This window comes from Anguilla anguilla, chromosome 10 (genome assembly GCF_013347855.1).
Source record: "Anguilla anguilla isolate fAngAng1 chromosome 10, fAngAng1.pri, whole genome shotgun sequence".
NCBI classification, from domain to species: domain Eukaryota; kingdom Metazoa; phylum Chordata; class Actinopteri; order Anguilliformes; family Anguillidae; genus Anguilla; species Anguilla anguilla.
Window position 1 is genome coordinate 20,444,412 of NC_049210.1, and position 17,339 is coordinate 20,461,750.

The 17,339-nt window shown below is 43.3% G+C and overlaps 1 protein-coding gene across 1 annotated transcript in view; it reads right to left on the minus strand.

The window, feature by feature from the left end:
- Positions 1 to 17,339, minus strand: part of LOC118206286 (complement C5-like) — a 34,723-nt gene that overhangs the window by 3,340 nt on the left and 14,044 nt on the right. The window contains exons 11-36 of the mRNA XM_035378771.1: positions 17,123 to 17,311; positions 16,528 to 16,731; positions 16,053 to 16,259; positions 15,751 to 15,900; positions 14,663 to 14,792; positions 14,140 to 14,208; positions 13,762 to 13,977; positions 12,723 to 12,813; positions 11,504 to 11,586; positions 11,146 to 11,285; positions 8,724 to 8,963; positions 7,872 to 7,932; positions 6,097 to 6,186; positions 5,574 to 5,786; positions 5,152 to 5,230; positions 4,700 to 4,856; positions 4,492 to 4,590; positions 4,065 to 4,236; positions 2,890 to 3,095; positions 2,318 to 2,470; positions 1,628 to 1,690; positions 1,332 to 1,425; positions 885 to 924; positions 607 to 709; positions 401 to 475; positions 157 to 262 (exon numbers count right to left, since the gene is read on the minus strand). Of these exons, the coding sequence (XP_035234662.1) occupies positions 157 to 262; positions 401 to 475; positions 607 to 709; positions 885 to 924; positions 1,332 to 1,425; positions 1,628 to 1,690; positions 2,318 to 2,470; positions 2,890 to 3,095; positions 4,065 to 4,236; positions 4,492 to 4,590; positions 4,700 to 4,856; positions 5,152 to 5,230; positions 5,574 to 5,786; positions 6,097 to 6,186; positions 7,872 to 7,932; positions 8,724 to 8,963; positions 11,146 to 11,285; positions 11,504 to 11,586; positions 12,723 to 12,813; positions 13,762 to 13,977; positions 14,140 to 14,208; positions 14,663 to 14,792; positions 15,751 to 15,900; positions 16,053 to 16,259; positions 16,528 to 16,731; positions 17,123 to 17,311 (3,430 nt within the window). The remainder of the gene's footprint in view (positions 1 to 156; positions 263 to 400; positions 476 to 606; positions 710 to 884; positions 925 to 1,331; positions 1,426 to 1,627; positions 1,691 to 2,317; positions 2,471 to 2,889; positions 3,096 to 4,064; positions 4,237 to 4,491; positions 4,591 to 4,699; positions 4,857 to 5,151; positions 5,231 to 5,573; positions 5,787 to 6,096; positions 6,187 to 7,871; positions 7,933 to 8,723; positions 8,964 to 11,145; positions 11,286 to 11,503; positions 11,587 to 12,722; positions 12,814 to 13,761; positions 13,978 to 14,139; positions 14,209 to 14,662; positions 14,793 to 15,750; positions 15,901 to 16,052; positions 16,260 to 16,527; positions 16,732 to 17,122; positions 17,312 to 17,339) is intronic.

The window sequence follows — 17,339 nt, forward strand, 5'->3', positions numbered from 1 at the left end:
ATTAATTTAAGTCATTGATCGGCTAAACAAATCCACACACCTTGTTCTCGAGGCCTTAATTGGCCATTGATTAAAAGGACACCAGAAATGCATGCAGACACTGAGGCTCTCCAGGACTGGGCAAAGTAGGAATGCATGTGGAGTGCTGGAGCTTGCCTGGGTTGGAGAACTCATACACTCTGAACAAGGAGGAGCTGGCCATGCCAGTGCGGAAGAGTTCCTGAATCCGGAACCCCACACATAGAAAGTCTTCTGATGGAACCTAAAGAAGCAAAAGTCGTGACATGTGAGACACACACATGCATACAGACAAATACACACACATGCACATACCCACATACCTGCTCTCTACAAATGCCTGGCAATATTTAAAACCAAGAAGTACCACAGCTGTACTCACTGTATCAAGCTGAAGAATGACCTGATCTCCCTGGATCTCATAATGAGAGATTCTAGATTCTAGAGAATTCAGCATCTGTGGAGCAACAAGACAATCCCTTAATATAATATAATAGACTATTGCATGTGAGAGGAAAGGAAATGGCTGAGTAAGTGTGATAAGATTCACAGACACATACACACAAAAAACACATATCAGTGCCTTACAACATCCAGATCCTCCTGAACAGGATGCACACCCGTGGGCAGGTGAATCTCCATGACAGTGTGGGTGGACTCTGTGTATACCTCATTCTCAGGAGGCTTAAATCTGGATCAAACACACACACACACACACACACACACAGGCACACACATATAGAAATAAAAACACAGGAACAAATGTAACAAACAAACCGCAACATTTTCCGCTTCACACTAGTGCAGATATTAATATCAGTTTTGTGTAAAGCACTTTCAGAAAAAAAAGCCGAAGTGGTACTCACTTTGCGCAGGCAACGATTCGAGGAGACATGAACATTGGATCTAGATAAAGAGAGAGAAAAAGAGTGAGAGAGAAATGGAGGAGAGAGCAAGGTTGTAAGGGAGGAAAAAAAAAGTTCTCACTTGTGACAATCTGTGGACAATAATAAATGCTTAATTTTTGGTCCATGTCTATATTACTGTATATCACAGGTAGCTGTAGAATTTCATTTTAGACATTTAGACACTTGTATTGCACTTGTATCATTATCTTGATGTTGTCGTTTTTTTTAAAACTTTTATTATGTCACCATATTTTTGGCAAATGTAAAAAATATTCTCGTCAATACTGCCATCAGAAGTGAACTGAAGAGGGAGTTTAGGCAAGCTGAGGGAGAGGCCGAGCTGTGTCCTGGGCAGCGTTTAAGTAAAACTGTCCAGGAGAGACGGGGAATTCATGCACGTCTCACCTATGGAGTCAACGTCTGGTCCATACACCTCAATTTTAAGGTCAAAGTAGCAGTTTTCATTGAATTGTGTTGTGCTGTAGAACACGGTCTTCATCTGTGGCCAGAGAGACACAAATCTCTCAAATACACATCTCTCCCAACACAGGTTACAGCCAGCAAAAGTGCATATTTGTACACAGGTGCAACAGCAAGGAGAACTGAAATAGCTGCTGCTTGAGGAAATCATTTAGCCATTAATGTTTCTCTAATCACAGAAATTTGAAAGCAAAAATTACAGCAAAGAGAGTGCGACTCACATGGGCAACTGACACCCCAGTGCTATTGCCTGTCACAACAATGACGTCATCATCGCTCATCACCTGTAAAAGTTAGGCACGATTCAAAGGCAAATCTTGGCTTTTACACAGACATAGACAAAATTGCACCTATTCCAGACATTTCCAATTTAAGAAACAGATATATATTTGCAAAAGTGTGCATATGTGAAAGGGAAATGTATGAAAACACATAAATCTGCACCACTACATTAAAGAGAACAATTTCAGTGGGGTCAATCTCAGTTTTGAACCCCCAGGCCACAGAACTAAAATTACAACTGAACATGCCTCCAAATCCATGAAATAAAGATTAGCTGATCCAGTTGAAATGTAGTTCTGTGGTCTGGAGGTTTAAACCTGAGGTTCAGCTAAGCACACTGCAATTGACCTGTAAGTTTTAGCCACACTAACACGACTGCTGTGACATGAATAGCTAATTTGATTTCAGTCTAAAATAAGAGAAATACTTTTTAGAACTGGAAAACACGGGTTTCACTGGCAGGATTAAAATAATTAACTGGCTAAATTAAAGACTTTCAGGATAAAAAAGCCTATATTCTTCAGGGTAAGAAAACCCATTTAAAATCTCTGGTTCCCAAAGATTTATAAGCTCCCCCTGGCCTGCCATTCCCTGTGCACCACAGTGAAGAGGGGAGGGACAGTCCTTGCCTGGATAGGTGTGGCCACAGGATTCTTTTCTGACAGTGAGATCTGCTTAATGTCACCCATTTTCCTGTAGGACGCTCGGATCTCCATATTCAGCTCTGTGTGCTTGACCAGTTCGCTATACTTTGACAGGGCCTCCAGTGTAAGGATGGTGTCCTAGGAAGCCAAGAAAAATGAAGCAGGAAGAAGTAGTAGTTTTGAGGTATTTAAGATCCACAGAAGTCTTGAACAGTTTGCCGTTATGCGTTAAGGATACTTGCATGTTCTTTAGCTTCAGTAGGATTGGTGCTCATTAAATTAATTTGCACTCAGTGCCCTGGAACAGCAGCATGCTCAACAACTCAGTTTTGTCCTGTTTTTATTGTGTTACACAATTTTGTAGTTCAGCATTAAACTGTGTTCAGTAGGTCAGTTTAAAACTGATCATTACCCAAAATGATCTTGTGTGTTGTGCCCTGAGTAATGTTATCAGTGTTATGCAGTTCAATAACCCAGTAGTGAACTGTATTCAGTAGCATAGTGCAAAACTGTGTTCTGTAGCACTACCGAGTAGTCATTGTCTGCAGCACAGAGACCTGTGTTGAGTGGAAGCCCCCTCCATAGCGTTGATCCTGCGTCAGCCAGGTGAGGATGGGATTGGCATACTGCTTGTTTCCGTAGAGCATGGTAGTGAGCAGATTGTACACTGTGGTCTCCACAGTCTGTGCTGATATCTTATTGGGCTTAGAGGCATCTGGGATGGCGTTTGTCTCCTCCCAGTACCGGACAATAGCAGGGTTCCCTAGACCAATGGGAGTAGAACAGATGAATGTTGTCCTAGTCCCTGATGTCACCCAACTTTCAGACTTTATTCAGTTTTACCCAGCTTTGGTACTTCAACCAGCACAAACATCAGCACCACCAACCTTTTAAAGCAGGTTTTTCCGAACTCAAAGTCCTGTGTACCCACTATGTATTGATCTCCTGATCAATGAAGGTTACTTTGACAAAAATGTTAATTTCACAATATTTCTTTATATAATCTTTGAACTCTTAATTTTTCACAAATGGCTTAGTCTCAGTGATCAGGCATCCACACTTCTATGCAATTAGGAAAACAGATTTTACCTGTCAGCCTATAATCGAAAAATGCAACATTAAAAAAAAAAAAAAATAAAAAAAAATCTATTATCATGTAGCACATTACATAACATGAAAGTATACCTAATCTGACTGATTGAACATCTTGGGATCTGAATGAGGGCATTTGTTTTCCATGGCATGCTATTTCTGACTTAAAGTGGCCTTGAGACAGTAAATCCTTCAACAGCCATCAAAGGTCACTAATTAAGAACCATTAGCAGCTAATTACAAATCAGAGGTTGTCATAATAATTGGAACAAAAACCAGGAAACACAGGAGGTCTCCTGGATCAAATTTTAACACCTTCACCTCTGAAAGTGGAGATGCTTTCAGATATGTTTGGCAGCTGAAGTGGCAGAAATAAAGAAAGAAAGAGACAGATAGATAAATAGATAGAATATAATGGGGAATAAACATGAGCTGACACATTGACATTGACATGATTTTCAACCTTGGACTGTAAATAGAGTACAAAATTTTAAAATGGCAGTTTATTAACTTAGTAAATGATCTCCCCAATGGTCATGGCTTAACCCTTTTCTTAGGATTTGAATTACATTATCGCATAAACTTTAAGATGCTGCCCTCATATGTGACCCTTTCTCCAGACCCCGGTGTCCCACGATACCTTTGACAATGGCCTGGGTCTGGAGGCGTTCGTACAGCTGACGGGCCGGCATGCTGGACTGATCCACCAGCGCCAGAGCATAAGCGGTGATCGCACGCACATACATGCTCTTCAGCTTCTCAAAGGTGTCGAAAAGGTAATTCACGGCTTTGTCCAGGACGTCTTTAAACTCCTGTAGTACAACACGATGTTATCGGACCACAGACAGACTGCAGACACACCCAGATCAACCAGAAGAGTCACTCTTGCGTGATGAGATGGAGGAGGAAACCCTGCCAGCCTAGGCCAATCACGCGCAGCCCCTTGGCCACGGTCAGCGGTGGCACAGCCAGGGTTCCACTGCAGACCATGGAATGCATCTCTGCACCAAGGAGGTGTGCCAACAATGTCGCCTCCAAAATACTGCATTACCAAATCAAGCTTTCACCTGCAATTGGCAATTTTCCACCTCCATGCCGGTCTTGATCCCGATGATGGTGAAGGACGTGAGGAAGGCTGTCTTGTCCATCACATTAGCCCCTGCACCCTGTAAGAGACCGACGGATCCGGGCAGGAATCTTGACATTATGACTGACGTGGAGGATGGATTAACTAATCCACAACAGAAGTCTGTAATTAGCTTTTTATCTGGTTACCATGATTTTGGAGGGTTTATAGTTGGATTCCTCTCTAAACGATCCATCTGGATTTTGCCTGCTCTTCAGCCAGAAGATGGAGTTGCACAAAGACACATGGTCCACCTTCACATATTTTGCCACCTGTCCCAGAGTCTTCACCACTAGAGCGGTTAGCCTGTAGAAGACACACACTTGAGTGATGCAAGTACATCTGACTGCAAGATGCAGCGGGTGTGGGGTTGGATGTCAATGGGTGCAGTTTGACATCCAACCCCACCCATTGAGTCATGCAATTGGTCAAAAACAATTTCTCTGCATTGGACTAGGAGGTAGAATGTCAAAGGGTGGGGTGTGACATCAAGCCCCACCATCCTGCAGCCTACGGTCAGGTGCCTCTCAAGTGATGGGAGCTTCCTCTACAGCAAAAACAGCACAACTCTAGTGACAAGAGGCCCGTTCTGCACACTCACCAGGTGCTGCCCTCCCCGTTTATCCACATGCTGTAACTGGACTCGGTTTTCTTCTTGAAGGACATGAGGCTGGTGATCCCTTTGTTACACATGACACACACAAATGTGGCACAAAATCAACACCATACAGCAACAGCAGGACCAAAAGAATCTTCACACTTATCTTGTGATGGAGCATGCAGAGGGAGACCGAGGGAGAGGGTGAGAAGGGAAGTATGAGTGAGAGAGAGCACACAAGAAAGAGAGAATTTAAAAAAGAGAATAACAAAGTAATGTAAAAGCTATACTCCAAATAAGAGGAAAAACCTTGACAACACCCCAGAGATGAATGACAGGCATTAGTAGAGAGCGCAACATTATAGAAAGCGTGCCTCGGGAGTCGGCGAGAGGAAAGGAGGAAAGAAAGAGAGTGATATTCCCACCCTCCTTCAGCTTCCGCCTTAGGTCCAGTTTGCTGCGCGTGATGTCTGTTCCCATTAGGTTCCATCTGTCGGTTGCGTCCAGGTAGTGGTAGACGTAGTACACAGGCAGGATGCCCATGAGCTCCACCTCTGCTGAGCCACGCGGCAGAGAGGTCAGCTGCTGCAGCCCCTTGGGGTCATTCAGGATTGCCATTACCGCCCCCAGCATCTCACCTACACCAAAAACGACCGAGCATAAAAAAAGAAGTTGAAGATGGGTATAGATGGAGGAGAGAGAAGAGGGAGAGAGGTACGGGGGAGCGGGGGGGGGGGGGAGCAGAGAGGGGGGAAGGAAATAGAGTAGAGAAAGAAAAAGACAGGATAGAAAAGGTAAGAGGGAACATGGCAGAAGAGAGGGGAGGAAGAGAGAGAAAGGCAGTTGGAAGAGGGAGGGAAGGTGATGCAAACAGATAGGGGAGAGAGAAAGGGAGAGGTAGAGGCAAGGGAGAGGTATCCATCACAGTGATGGATGACAGTCCTATACCACTGATAGTGAGGAGACGGTCCACACTGGACTTGGGCACCAGGTTTGAGGGAACGCTGTTTTGAAACTCCAGCCTCCTTTTTGCTTTCCCTGACAGATGAGACAGAAGAAGAAAGATGAGGTGAGGCCTTTACAGAGCACTTATACAGCATGGGCGGGAAATAACACCCATGACTTAAGCAAAATTTCAGCCCTGAAGCCATTATCCAGCTGTATAAATTGGCAATACGTTACAAATATCAATAATATGTTTTTAAAAATCACCTTTGGCCCTGGATGAAGGCCTCTCCCCCTAAAATGAACGATAATTACAGCAGCTTTGAATAACACAAACTTATGTAGTAAAATGATGCTGTAACAAAGGTGTATATAAATCCCACTATATGTGATAAGGGGATATAAATGAATAGAGATAAAAAATGCACATATTACATGTTGTTATAATGACGACAAAGATGTTTGAAAAGCCCAAGGTGAGGGTGTCCGGATACTGTGTGTAATAAGGGAACCCTGACGCCAGAGGGTGCTAGAATGAAACTCCCTCACATCCAAACCAGGCTTGCAGATTTTCTACCTCTAATTGTTCAAAAAAATGGTTGTAGCCATTTTCTTCCATCTTCCTAGCAATACCCTCGCAAATGGCCCGGTTATGATAGGAGTCGTCTAGTTTTCTTTGGACTGAATCTTCTGCCCAAATGGAGATTAGGCATCTGGTTTCACTTGCACTCCAACCACGTACATCGGTGCACCTCTCCATTTTTTAGAGTGTTGTCACTGTCACCAAAACAACCACCACGTCCTGCATTGATGACGTATTTTCCTGTTATGTCCTTGTCGGTGACGCATCAGGACGCATTACCATTTACACTACAAAAGATGTGGTCAAATGTGTCCCAGCCCACCTCAGCAAGTGGTTTGAGTGATCGGATTACAATGAGTCTTGGTGGTCGTTTACACTTGTATTTAGCGCTGTCCACTTGTGATCCGATCGCCCAAGACACATTTTAAAACCAAGTGTAAACAGGGTCTTGGTCTACATGTATCCTAAGAGGTAGGCTAAATCAGTTTGGGTTTAACTAACGTGATTTAGCCAGTCAGGCTTGGTCTATTCATTCTTCTAGAGTTCGACCAGTCAACATGATACTCACTATTTTGGGGACTTTAAAATGAGTATTTCTCCAGCATTTCATGAATAATAACAGTCAGGACCCCCATGGTACCAAAAAAAAACAGCCTTTACTTAGTATTAATTTATTTAGGCTAATTAGGTTCTGAAACCCTAGGCAAACACATGTTCCCCATGCAAGTTAACAATGTCTCATGAGAGTTTACGTGCTCATTGCTGGCTGTTGCATAACTATACACAGTTTAACAGCATGATCTACACTGTTGATCTAGTTTGTCCTTTTTCATCCAATATTTTCAAAAATTCAACTATGATTGGCCATTATTAAAGTCCCTGCTCCTCTTTCTGTGTCGTGTTGTTAAAACAAAAGCTTCTTGTGGACTTTTGCAACTAAAACTAGATTTGTGTTTAATAGCACACACCCATATGACAATAATATTAAGAGCTAATTATTGTTTTCATTCCAGACTTCTCAACTCAAACTTGAGCACTGGACTCAGACTTAGTAGTGACTTGGACCTGGATGTGGGTATTGAAGACTTGACACTGCACATGGAATTGAGATGATTTAGCTACAACACTGCTCTGCACCAGCACGGATAGTCATATCGTTCTAATGTAATGATAGCTACTGCTCTAGGGTCCTCACCATACACTCCTTGAGGATCCAAAGTTCCACCGACTAGAATCTCCGTCTTGATGCCCTCAGGCTGAAACACAAATCAGGTCAGTGCTTCACAAAAGCAATACTGCCCACATCCTGCCTGCTTTCACCATCCTGTGGGGTACACACCTTTCTTAGGTTTGCATGGAAGCCTTCCTTTCTCAAGCTCAACCCTTCGTTTCTGAAGTATTTAATTGCAGGCATTGTTATCACAGACATCTGCTATAATCTGCACTGGTGCTATTTCAGCAATAATATTTGTGTTAATTTAATCCTGTTTATAAAAATGAGTATTAGTGTATTGGTAACAGAAGCAAACTTTGTAATAGAGTTATTAGTAGTACCTGTAGTAGTAGCAGTAACAGCGTAAAAATAACAGCAGTTAACTAAGGGTTAAAAGTAGTAGTATAAAGAAATAACAATCAGAAAGAGTGGTGGTAGTAGTAACATTAACAGCAGTATAAGCAATATACATTAAAAAAAATAGCTGTGGAAGTAATTGTAATAGTAGCAGTATGTTATCGCAGTATTATTGTAGCAGTAGTAATCACAGTAGCCATAGCAGTAACAGTTGCAGTAGTAGTAATGGTAGCCGCAATACTAATAGGAGTAACTAACAAACAAACTGTTGTGTCCTGGTTCATGTAAACACCTCATATAAAGTTAATTGTGACCGGTTGCTTGCTGGGGCCATTTCCAGAGCTCTGCTTGCTTCCTAAAAGGCTAAAAGATGAGGAGCCATTGCACAGATTGCTTGTGCTCCAGTTATATCTAACATAGTAGGAATGTGATAGTAACAGTAATGATAGCAGCAGTAGTAATGGTAGGCATGGTTACCACCACACGGAGGGTCTTGATGAGCGTCTCTGAGCCCAGGGTGGTGTCCAGGGTGGTGTGCAGGGTGAAGCTGAGCTTGTGTTCTCCCACCTCCAAGGCCATGAGGGTAAAAGTCACCATGGAAACAGACTTCTTTTCCAGTGCTCGTTTGTTGCAGGTGGTGCTCCGGGGCGCCCCACTCCCTTTGGCCACCCCCTTGAATAGGCACACCCCTTGGGGGACCGTCAAGGTCACGCAGAACTATACCCACAGAAAGGGGAAGAAAATTAAGGAAAGGGAATTAACAGAAAGGGATACAGAGGTAGAAAGGGAAGGAGGGAGAGAACAAGAGATGGAGTGAATGGGACAGTAATGCATAACTGCTTTCAGAGAGAAGTGGGTTTGAATCCAGGAGCCACACACCCCCCAGTGGTTCTTGTGAAATTATAAATAATTCATATCAATTTTACGCAGAATTCTGTATTCTTCTGCAAATTTGGAATGCCCAGTTGTATGTGTTACGCCGGGCACCCACCGCACGCGTTGCGTAAGCGTCGCGTAAGCAGCACGGCGAAGCAGCACGGCGCGGCGCGTAGCGTGTCTCCACTTGTTCCGTTTGTGTCGCGCAAAGGCTTGCTTAAAGCTCTATATTCCTAGTAGCTCTCACAGTCTGCAGTGGGCTTACATTGTGTATTTCACATTTGTTCAGGACTTTTGATTATGGGTAAGTGAATACTTGGTGAGAGACCTTTTTCAGTCTGTTAATATGGTAATATTTTTTAACACATGTAAATACGTGAGAAAGTAAACGCTTTAAAGAATTACCATAAGCTTAAATCGCAACGTAGCCTACATAATAATCAATCTCAAACTGCATTAATTTATTTGCTTGGTTAACAAGCGTGCCAACTTTATGAAGAATATGTAATGATAATAATAATAATAATAATAATAATAATAAATAATCCATAATCAACCATTGGGAATTCCCGTGTCGTCTTGTTATTCACGTCAAAACATTTATATGATCATATTTAGTAAAATCAGTTAATCGTCAAAAAGATAGCGTAACAGTTTAAACTTGAAGGGATATGAACACCACAACGTCATGAACACCGGAAGCTTTGAAGTACAAGTGCAATAAAGGCTTGCTTACAACTTCATTTATAAAATAGGTGCATTTTCATCGGCAAGACCACTAAATCTGACTTTTTAAAGCACTGTGGATTATCTGATTTTATTAACAAGCCCTTTTTGAAAGCACGGCGAACGAAGACATCGGAAAAGTCAAATAGGCTGAGCAATGGTTGGTTAAAAACTACCTTCCAACACTCGAGCTAACAAACCGCTGCTCGGTGCATTCACTTCTACATCATTCAATAGGCTACGTCTTTCTGTGGTGTATTTTCAAATTTACCCCGCCCCCTCCGCAAAATAAGATAGCGAAACTAAGTTTGCCTTTTTCCCAGGTTCCAGTTTTAATTTTTTTCCCCTGCCAGGACAATAGAAAAACGAAAAGGCTTGTATTTTTTAGCCGCTTATAAAATATCTGGTGTTTATCTGGTTTTGTCTTGTTCTCCACTACTGCAAGAGGGAACTAGGGACACACCCCCAGTAATATAACGATGAAATATAAATCAGAGCATGTATATCTAGCATTTTAGAGCATATTTCTGTGTATAAACAGGCCATCGTGACGCGCGACAAGCCGAAAAAATAGAACAGAAGCGAAAAACTACGCTTTAGTTCGCTTGTGTCGTGCGAGCTTCGCAGCCGGTTTGCGACGCGTTCGCATCTGGTGGAGACGACGTCGCCCGCTGCCGTTGTAATAACAGTACTTCAACTACGCTTCAGTTACGCGCGTAGTGCGGTCGATACGCGTGCGGTGGGTGCCCGGCTTAAGGCTCTCTCTTGAGACAGCTGTGTTATTCTCCATCCATTGAAGAGCGCAGATGAGCTTTGGTTCTCCTCTAGAGCTTGTGCTGCCAGCCATGGAGTTCACTTCATGCACAGTTGGCACAGGCAGGCTGCAGATGCCTAATTTACCAGAAGAGCTATTGGTACAGAGAGAAAAAAGCAATCATGCCAACTAGCCCTCCTGCTCCGGACAATTCTATGGCCAATTTTGCACCACACCTTAGGACTGGCCAACACTGTGACTAGAATTCAGTGCTGTGAAGATCCAAAACCTAACTAGTGCTGGTTAGGAGCACAGCTGGACACAACACAATCCTGAACCAGAACTTCCGCAGAATGAGCCACCCGGTAGCCTGTTTATCCAGAACTTTTAATTGGCCTTTCAGGTCAACCTTTGTTTGGCCACCTAGCATACACCATTTGACCCCACAGAAACCTTGGTAGCCCTTTCAGCCTGTAATACCAGGTTGCAAGCACTGCAGTTTTAATTTTTGTTCAAAAACTAGTCAGGTTGTCGGCCCCTTACCTCCGATTCCTTTTCCAACTGGTTGTACACAGAGCCGCGCAACTCAATCTGCTCCCCACGCACCACACTGTAGGGCATGGGTACATCCACACTCACTTCCTGGGTCACTGGCACTCTCAGGGGGTCAGCAACACACATCCCTGCGGACGGGCAGGGCAGGCAAAGGGGCAGTTTAGGGGGCTGACAAAACAGGACTCTTAGTCTAGCAGTGGGGGCTGATGGGTCAGCTTTTGTCATTGGACCAGGCAACACTTTGCTCTACTGTTGTTTTTTTATATAGATTTTTAGATAAGATCGCTACCTTCTGCTCAGTACGTGCAGAACCTATGTGAAGCAGTACAGATAATGTTTCTCTTACCCTCACTGGACATCTCCACCGCTTTGAACTCCCAGGTCGTGAGCGAATCTGGCAGGCTCTTTTGAACTGACAGCACCCCTGACCTGAGTGGCAACATGCACAGCATGTGACCTTTCTGTGAGCCCTGACACAAGCTCCCACAGTGCCCCAGGTAAACGGCCGGCAGCACACCTGACAGCGCGAACCACAGCTCAGCTAACACAAAGCACTCACAACATTGCTGCCATGTAGTGGCTGTTATAACATCCACAAAACATCCCAGAAATATTGTGAGAACATTGTGTGTTAGCTGGGACTGCTCTCACTGCCATTGGCCAGCAGTTTCACACCCTGCAACCGCTCAGAGACGGTGCAGAGTGTCCTCATTACCTCATAATCCCTCGGCAGCTGGTTTAAGGACAATCGTGCAATCTTTTTTTTTTTTTTTCTTGCATTTAAATGGTTCAATAAGCGAGAAGCTAAAGATGCATACTTTTAAAAAATGAATTAATAGGGGTTTGGAGAAGGGAGCACCAGAACATGACAGAATACCCAAGTGGAAAAAAAAAAAAAAAAAAATGTAAACAAATAAAGAACTATGGCATACTGAGATGGACTGTCAGTCTTTTTTAATGAGCTTTTGGCCAACTGACCTTTTGTCAGGGTATTTGACTGGGATCAGACTTTTTCAAAAGCATTGATTGAAGAGCGTTAAAAGGCCACACCTGTCTGATGGCTCACTCAGATTCTGTGAGGAAGGTCTACTACCCAAAAGCTATTATTATTATTAAAAGGGACTTGCAGTCTTGCCAAAATTTACTTTCCTTGTTTAAATTTTCATCAAACCATCCATCCATTTTATAAACCACTTACTCCTGGTCAGGGTTTTGGTCAGTCCATCACAGGGCCCACACACCATTCGCTCACATTCATACCCATAGCTAGAGGTCTAACACATTGTATCCATTTTGTATTGTCATTTACTTCACGTCATGTTAGTAATGGAGGATCTCTGAAACCAAATCCCATGGATAGTATAAAAACCTTGTGTTGAGGATAAAAACCATTTAACATCTCAACTATTAAATTATATTGTCTTATGTTCTGCATAGTCTTGGCAGGACAGTGTTTTATAAAACAATTCAAAGAGAATTACTTCCATTGGTGTGACTTTAAAATAAACTGCCATCACCCAACACGAGTGGACACTGCTGTGTGACCTAGGGACAGATTTCCTTACCCGTCAGTGACGCGGTACACCTCCCACAGCCAACTCTCTGGGAAGAAGCTGCGTACCCTTGGTGCGTTGAAGCCAAACTGGATTTCCAGCTCTGCAAGAATGAGTCACAGCACCAAGCCTCGAGTCACAGAATTGAGTCGGAGTCACAATACCAAACCAGAGTTACAGCACTTAGTGTCACGGGTAGAGGTGTGGTGGACCCAAATGCAGACTTGGACAACTGAGTGTCGAAACTCCCGAAGGATGTTTAATTCAAAAAGGTACACAATACAGCAGGCAGTCTCGTAGTCAGTTCGTGCAAAGATCAAAAACCAGAAAAATCCACCGGGCCAAAAGTACAGAATCGGAAGGCAAAAATCAAAGTCGTTAAACAGGCGGAGGTCAGAACAGGAAATCAGCAAAACAAAGTAGGCAGGCAAAAAGTGGTGGTCGGGTAAACAGGCAAGATCAAAACACAAGTCAGACTAATGAGCGGTAAACGCTGGAAAGGCACCATAAACAAGAGGCACAATCTGGCAAAGAAGAACAGGGAAACAGAGAATATATACCAAGGAACCCAGGTGTGTGAAATGAGAGATAATGAACAGAGCGTGAACATGCAAACAGAGAACAGGTGAATGAAATGACTGATTAACCATTAAGTGAGAATGCAGTCAGAACAGCTGGGAGTGATAAGCTGAGGGGAGAGAGAGTAAGAGGAAAAAACCACACCCACACAAAAACTGAAACAAAGATTGTGCAGGAGAAACCAGAAACATAACACTTAGTCTGAGTCACAGAACTTGGTCTGAGTCACACTACTGAGTCTGAGTCACACTACTGAGTCTGAGTCACAGCACTTGGTCTGAGTCACACTACTGAGTCTGAGTCACAGAACTTTGAGTCACAGCACTTTGTCTGAGTTACAGCACTGAGTCTGAGTCACAGCACTGAGTCTGAATCACAACACCAAACCTGAGTTACAGCACTGAATCAAAGCTCTGAACAGCAGTACGAGTCATTATCCCACTACCCCTTTAAAAATTATGTTCTGGCTTACCCATGCGTGCGAGAATAAGGTGGGTGGTGGAGGCGGCATTCAGTTTTATGTAGAAATCGCAGCATTCTGTGAAGACACTCTTGCATTTTTCGTGATCAGATATTTTTTTGTGCTTGGGCAAGCGGTGGGCACGGTCTGCACACGTCTCCAGCATTGGGATATTCCTCATCCCCCCGTTGCAGCAATACTGCTGTTCTTTTGTGTTATACGTCTGAACTGCAGGGGTGGGGGTGGGGGTGGACATGGAACAAAACTGTAAACATCACCCTGAGGAGTATCTTGGAGCCAAACAGGAAGAGGAAGGTGATTATGTGCTTGTGTTGCCCCGCCCCCACGGTTGTGAGAGATGTAGAGAGGTACGGCACTGTGCTGTCTCACCTTTCTTTATCATTTCTTTCTTCATGTCAGTGGACCGTTTTGGTCGCAAGACCGCTGAGCAGGTCGCATCTGAAAGACAGGCATTGTTACAGATAATTTCAGGCTGTATCTGATCCCTGCATCCTACTGGAGAGACTCAGCCTGCCCTTAACATTACTTAACTGTAGTGAGGTGTGATGTAATTCAGCATAAAAAATAAATCACAGAGTGCTTCATAAATACCATATCTGAGACGATGAACAAGAACATTCATAGTAGGTATGAATAACAAAACAAAAACAACAATAACATTAATAAGGAGGACATTGATGGCTGACCTGATGCAGTAGACAGGGTTCCCTCTCAGATTTATATTTTCAATTCATTTTCAATAACATGTTAGGATTTTATACAATTTCACATTATTTGACATACAATTTAACATTGCCCTCCACTCCCAAGTTGGGTCTTACTTTGTTGAGGTTATGCTAACACCACCACAGAGGTGTGAAGGTGTGCCATATGGTTTTGAACAGGGAAATACCTTCAGATGATGTGGCCTTGGCAGTAGCATTTGTCATTAAAGTGAGGCCGGCGGTGTGGAACACATTGGCATTGTCTTTACCGCCTCCTCCCCCACAGCCCTGGTCGCTTCGCTCAATGTGACGCAGAGTCTGCCCCAAGGGTCAAAGGTCACAGTTAGGATCCTCTGCAAGCTGACTGGTGTGTCTGAGCACATTCTTTAAAAACTGGACAATGGCAACAACAGCTGGTAGTAATGAACTAAAAAAAATACTTCAAAGACACTTTGGGACATGAAAAATTCAGTATGGACTGTTTTCATCCGGACCATACTGAGTTCAGTTAACTGTGAACTTGTTAATTGTGTGTTAATTGTGACTGATTATCGTGTGTATGTGTGTACTGTGAATGTAATTTTAAAAAACTGGTAAACCAAAAAATGATGAATATGCAAAAAATGAAAAACAATAGTGTTGTATGCCTGAATGCCTTGAAAGAAGACCTTTTTTGGTCTTTTTACGAGAAAATAGACGAAAATCAAGTTTAATGCAAACTGAAACTGAAATAGCATTTTCCTAGAGCAGTACTTCAATCAATCACAAAACATAAGCGCCTACTAAAAACAATGACCCCAATGAAGGTAGGACAGTGACTGTCCTGACAGATGCTGCCAAATTCAAATGACAAAGCGGTTAATGTAACTAGCTAAGTGAACTTGATGTTACTGATGTTCAGAAAATGGAAATGCAGGCATTACAATTATGATATACCAAGTGTCTGTTTTAAATAAGGAATAAAAATACATTTTAACATTAAATATAGCTATTTTGAGTATTTTAGTGAATTTAACCTAAACTAGGATGGGTCATATCCACTGTGAGTCAGTATATAATTATTATTCAACATTCATTTACTTTGCATGTGGACAAAATTTCATGATTAAACATTACTGATGCAAAGATTAACTGACACTAGCAAGAAGTGATAGGCAAATCTTAGGCAAATGCGTCCCTTGTGTGGACTGTGTTGATTGGATTGACCATGTTGAATTCAGCTGAATGTGGACTGCACTGGGTGTGCGGTTTGCTCTGGGTCTTGTGCTTGTCTCACTCTGGCCATGGGGTCACTGCTAGGAGCACGGAGGTTGTAGACAGCCGTGTCAGTTGAGGAGAGAGCCACCAAGGAGCCATGGCCTGCCTGCACCTGCAGCATCAAATTTTCCTTGGGCTCGTATGACTCCTGATTGGCCCACAACTTCGTCTGTCCCAAAGCAGGAAGGGGGGGGGGGGGGGGGCGGGGTCACTATCACTGGCAGTACACACTTAGTGTGGCTCTATTTTTACACTGTGTATTTTTCATTATAACAGCATTTAAATGCAAAAATGAGAGAAACCAATCAGATGGTGATATACCTTTAGGCCGACACACTTTGCTTTCACGCTAAACCACACAGAGTCAGCTACCAGCTCTGCCATCTGCTCCCCAGTCAAGATGTAGTAGACCAAGAGGCGGGCGGACGGCACCATGTCTGCGGTTACGTGGAAGTTGATGTTCTGGACATTGGAGGACCCCACACGTGGCACCGTCTTGACTTTAACAATCCTCCCCTTGGAGATGATCTGTGGAGAGCAATGAGTCATGAGGAGTAACAATGGAGGCTGAGAATGGATATGCCATATTTCCCAGCTTGGGCTTTTTTAAAATAAAGAAAATGTTTTTTAAAATTCTTTAAGAAAGAATAAATGAAATATGTACATAATGTGGAAACAACATTAGTGAAATACGAAACAAATTAATCTGCAGGTTACATGATACCTCTAGTTCACAAAAAAAGACATTCATGTAGTGAGTCATCAGACAAATAAGCTGAAGAGAGACAAAAGTCACCTGGTAGCTGAAAGTTCCCAGGGTGATGCTAGGGTGGTGGTAGAAGTAGACATTGATGCTGGCGTACTCGCCCACCTTCATGTCTTGGTAGTGGGAGGCCCAGTCAATATACAGGTAGCGCTTGTTAATTGACTTGTAGGCCTCAGCGCTATATGTCAGTTTGGCCTGGCTGGTGTGAGGCAGCGTACTGTCTTCAGTCTGCAGCTGTAACCACAGACACAGGCCCCTTCATTCAACACAAGCACGGACACTGTTACAGACACAGGTAGCATGCGCACATACACATACTCAACTACACGTGGAGGGTTACAGACTGAAACACAAATAAACACATTGTCCCTGTCAGTCAGCCCACAGACTGTTACACAGACAGCATAAGTCTCACTATCTGTGCACTCAAACACACCATCTACATCGCACAAACCCAGCTCCTGCTACTGCTAGAGATGTAGCTTTCTCATAGTTAGCAGCTAATATGGAAATCAAGCCACAGCATTTGTTTTCTTTTACACAAAAATCCATAATTCAGAGAATTGTTCAGACATAGACTAATGCTATGGCATAGCCCATGCTAGTGAAATTGGTCGGCTCTCACTGAAAATGTGGCTGTTTTGGAGTTGGGTGGGATGTTGTATGTGAAGAGTGCGGTGCCGTCCGCCTGGCTTTTCCGATACTTGTTCTGGTCGCTGTGATCTTGGGCTTGTGTTTCATCATCCATGATGGTTACCAGTGCCTTTACTGGTACCCTGGGTACCGGTTGCCCCAGGGGGTCCTTCACCATTACCTGAGACCACCAAAAAATACAAAAATAT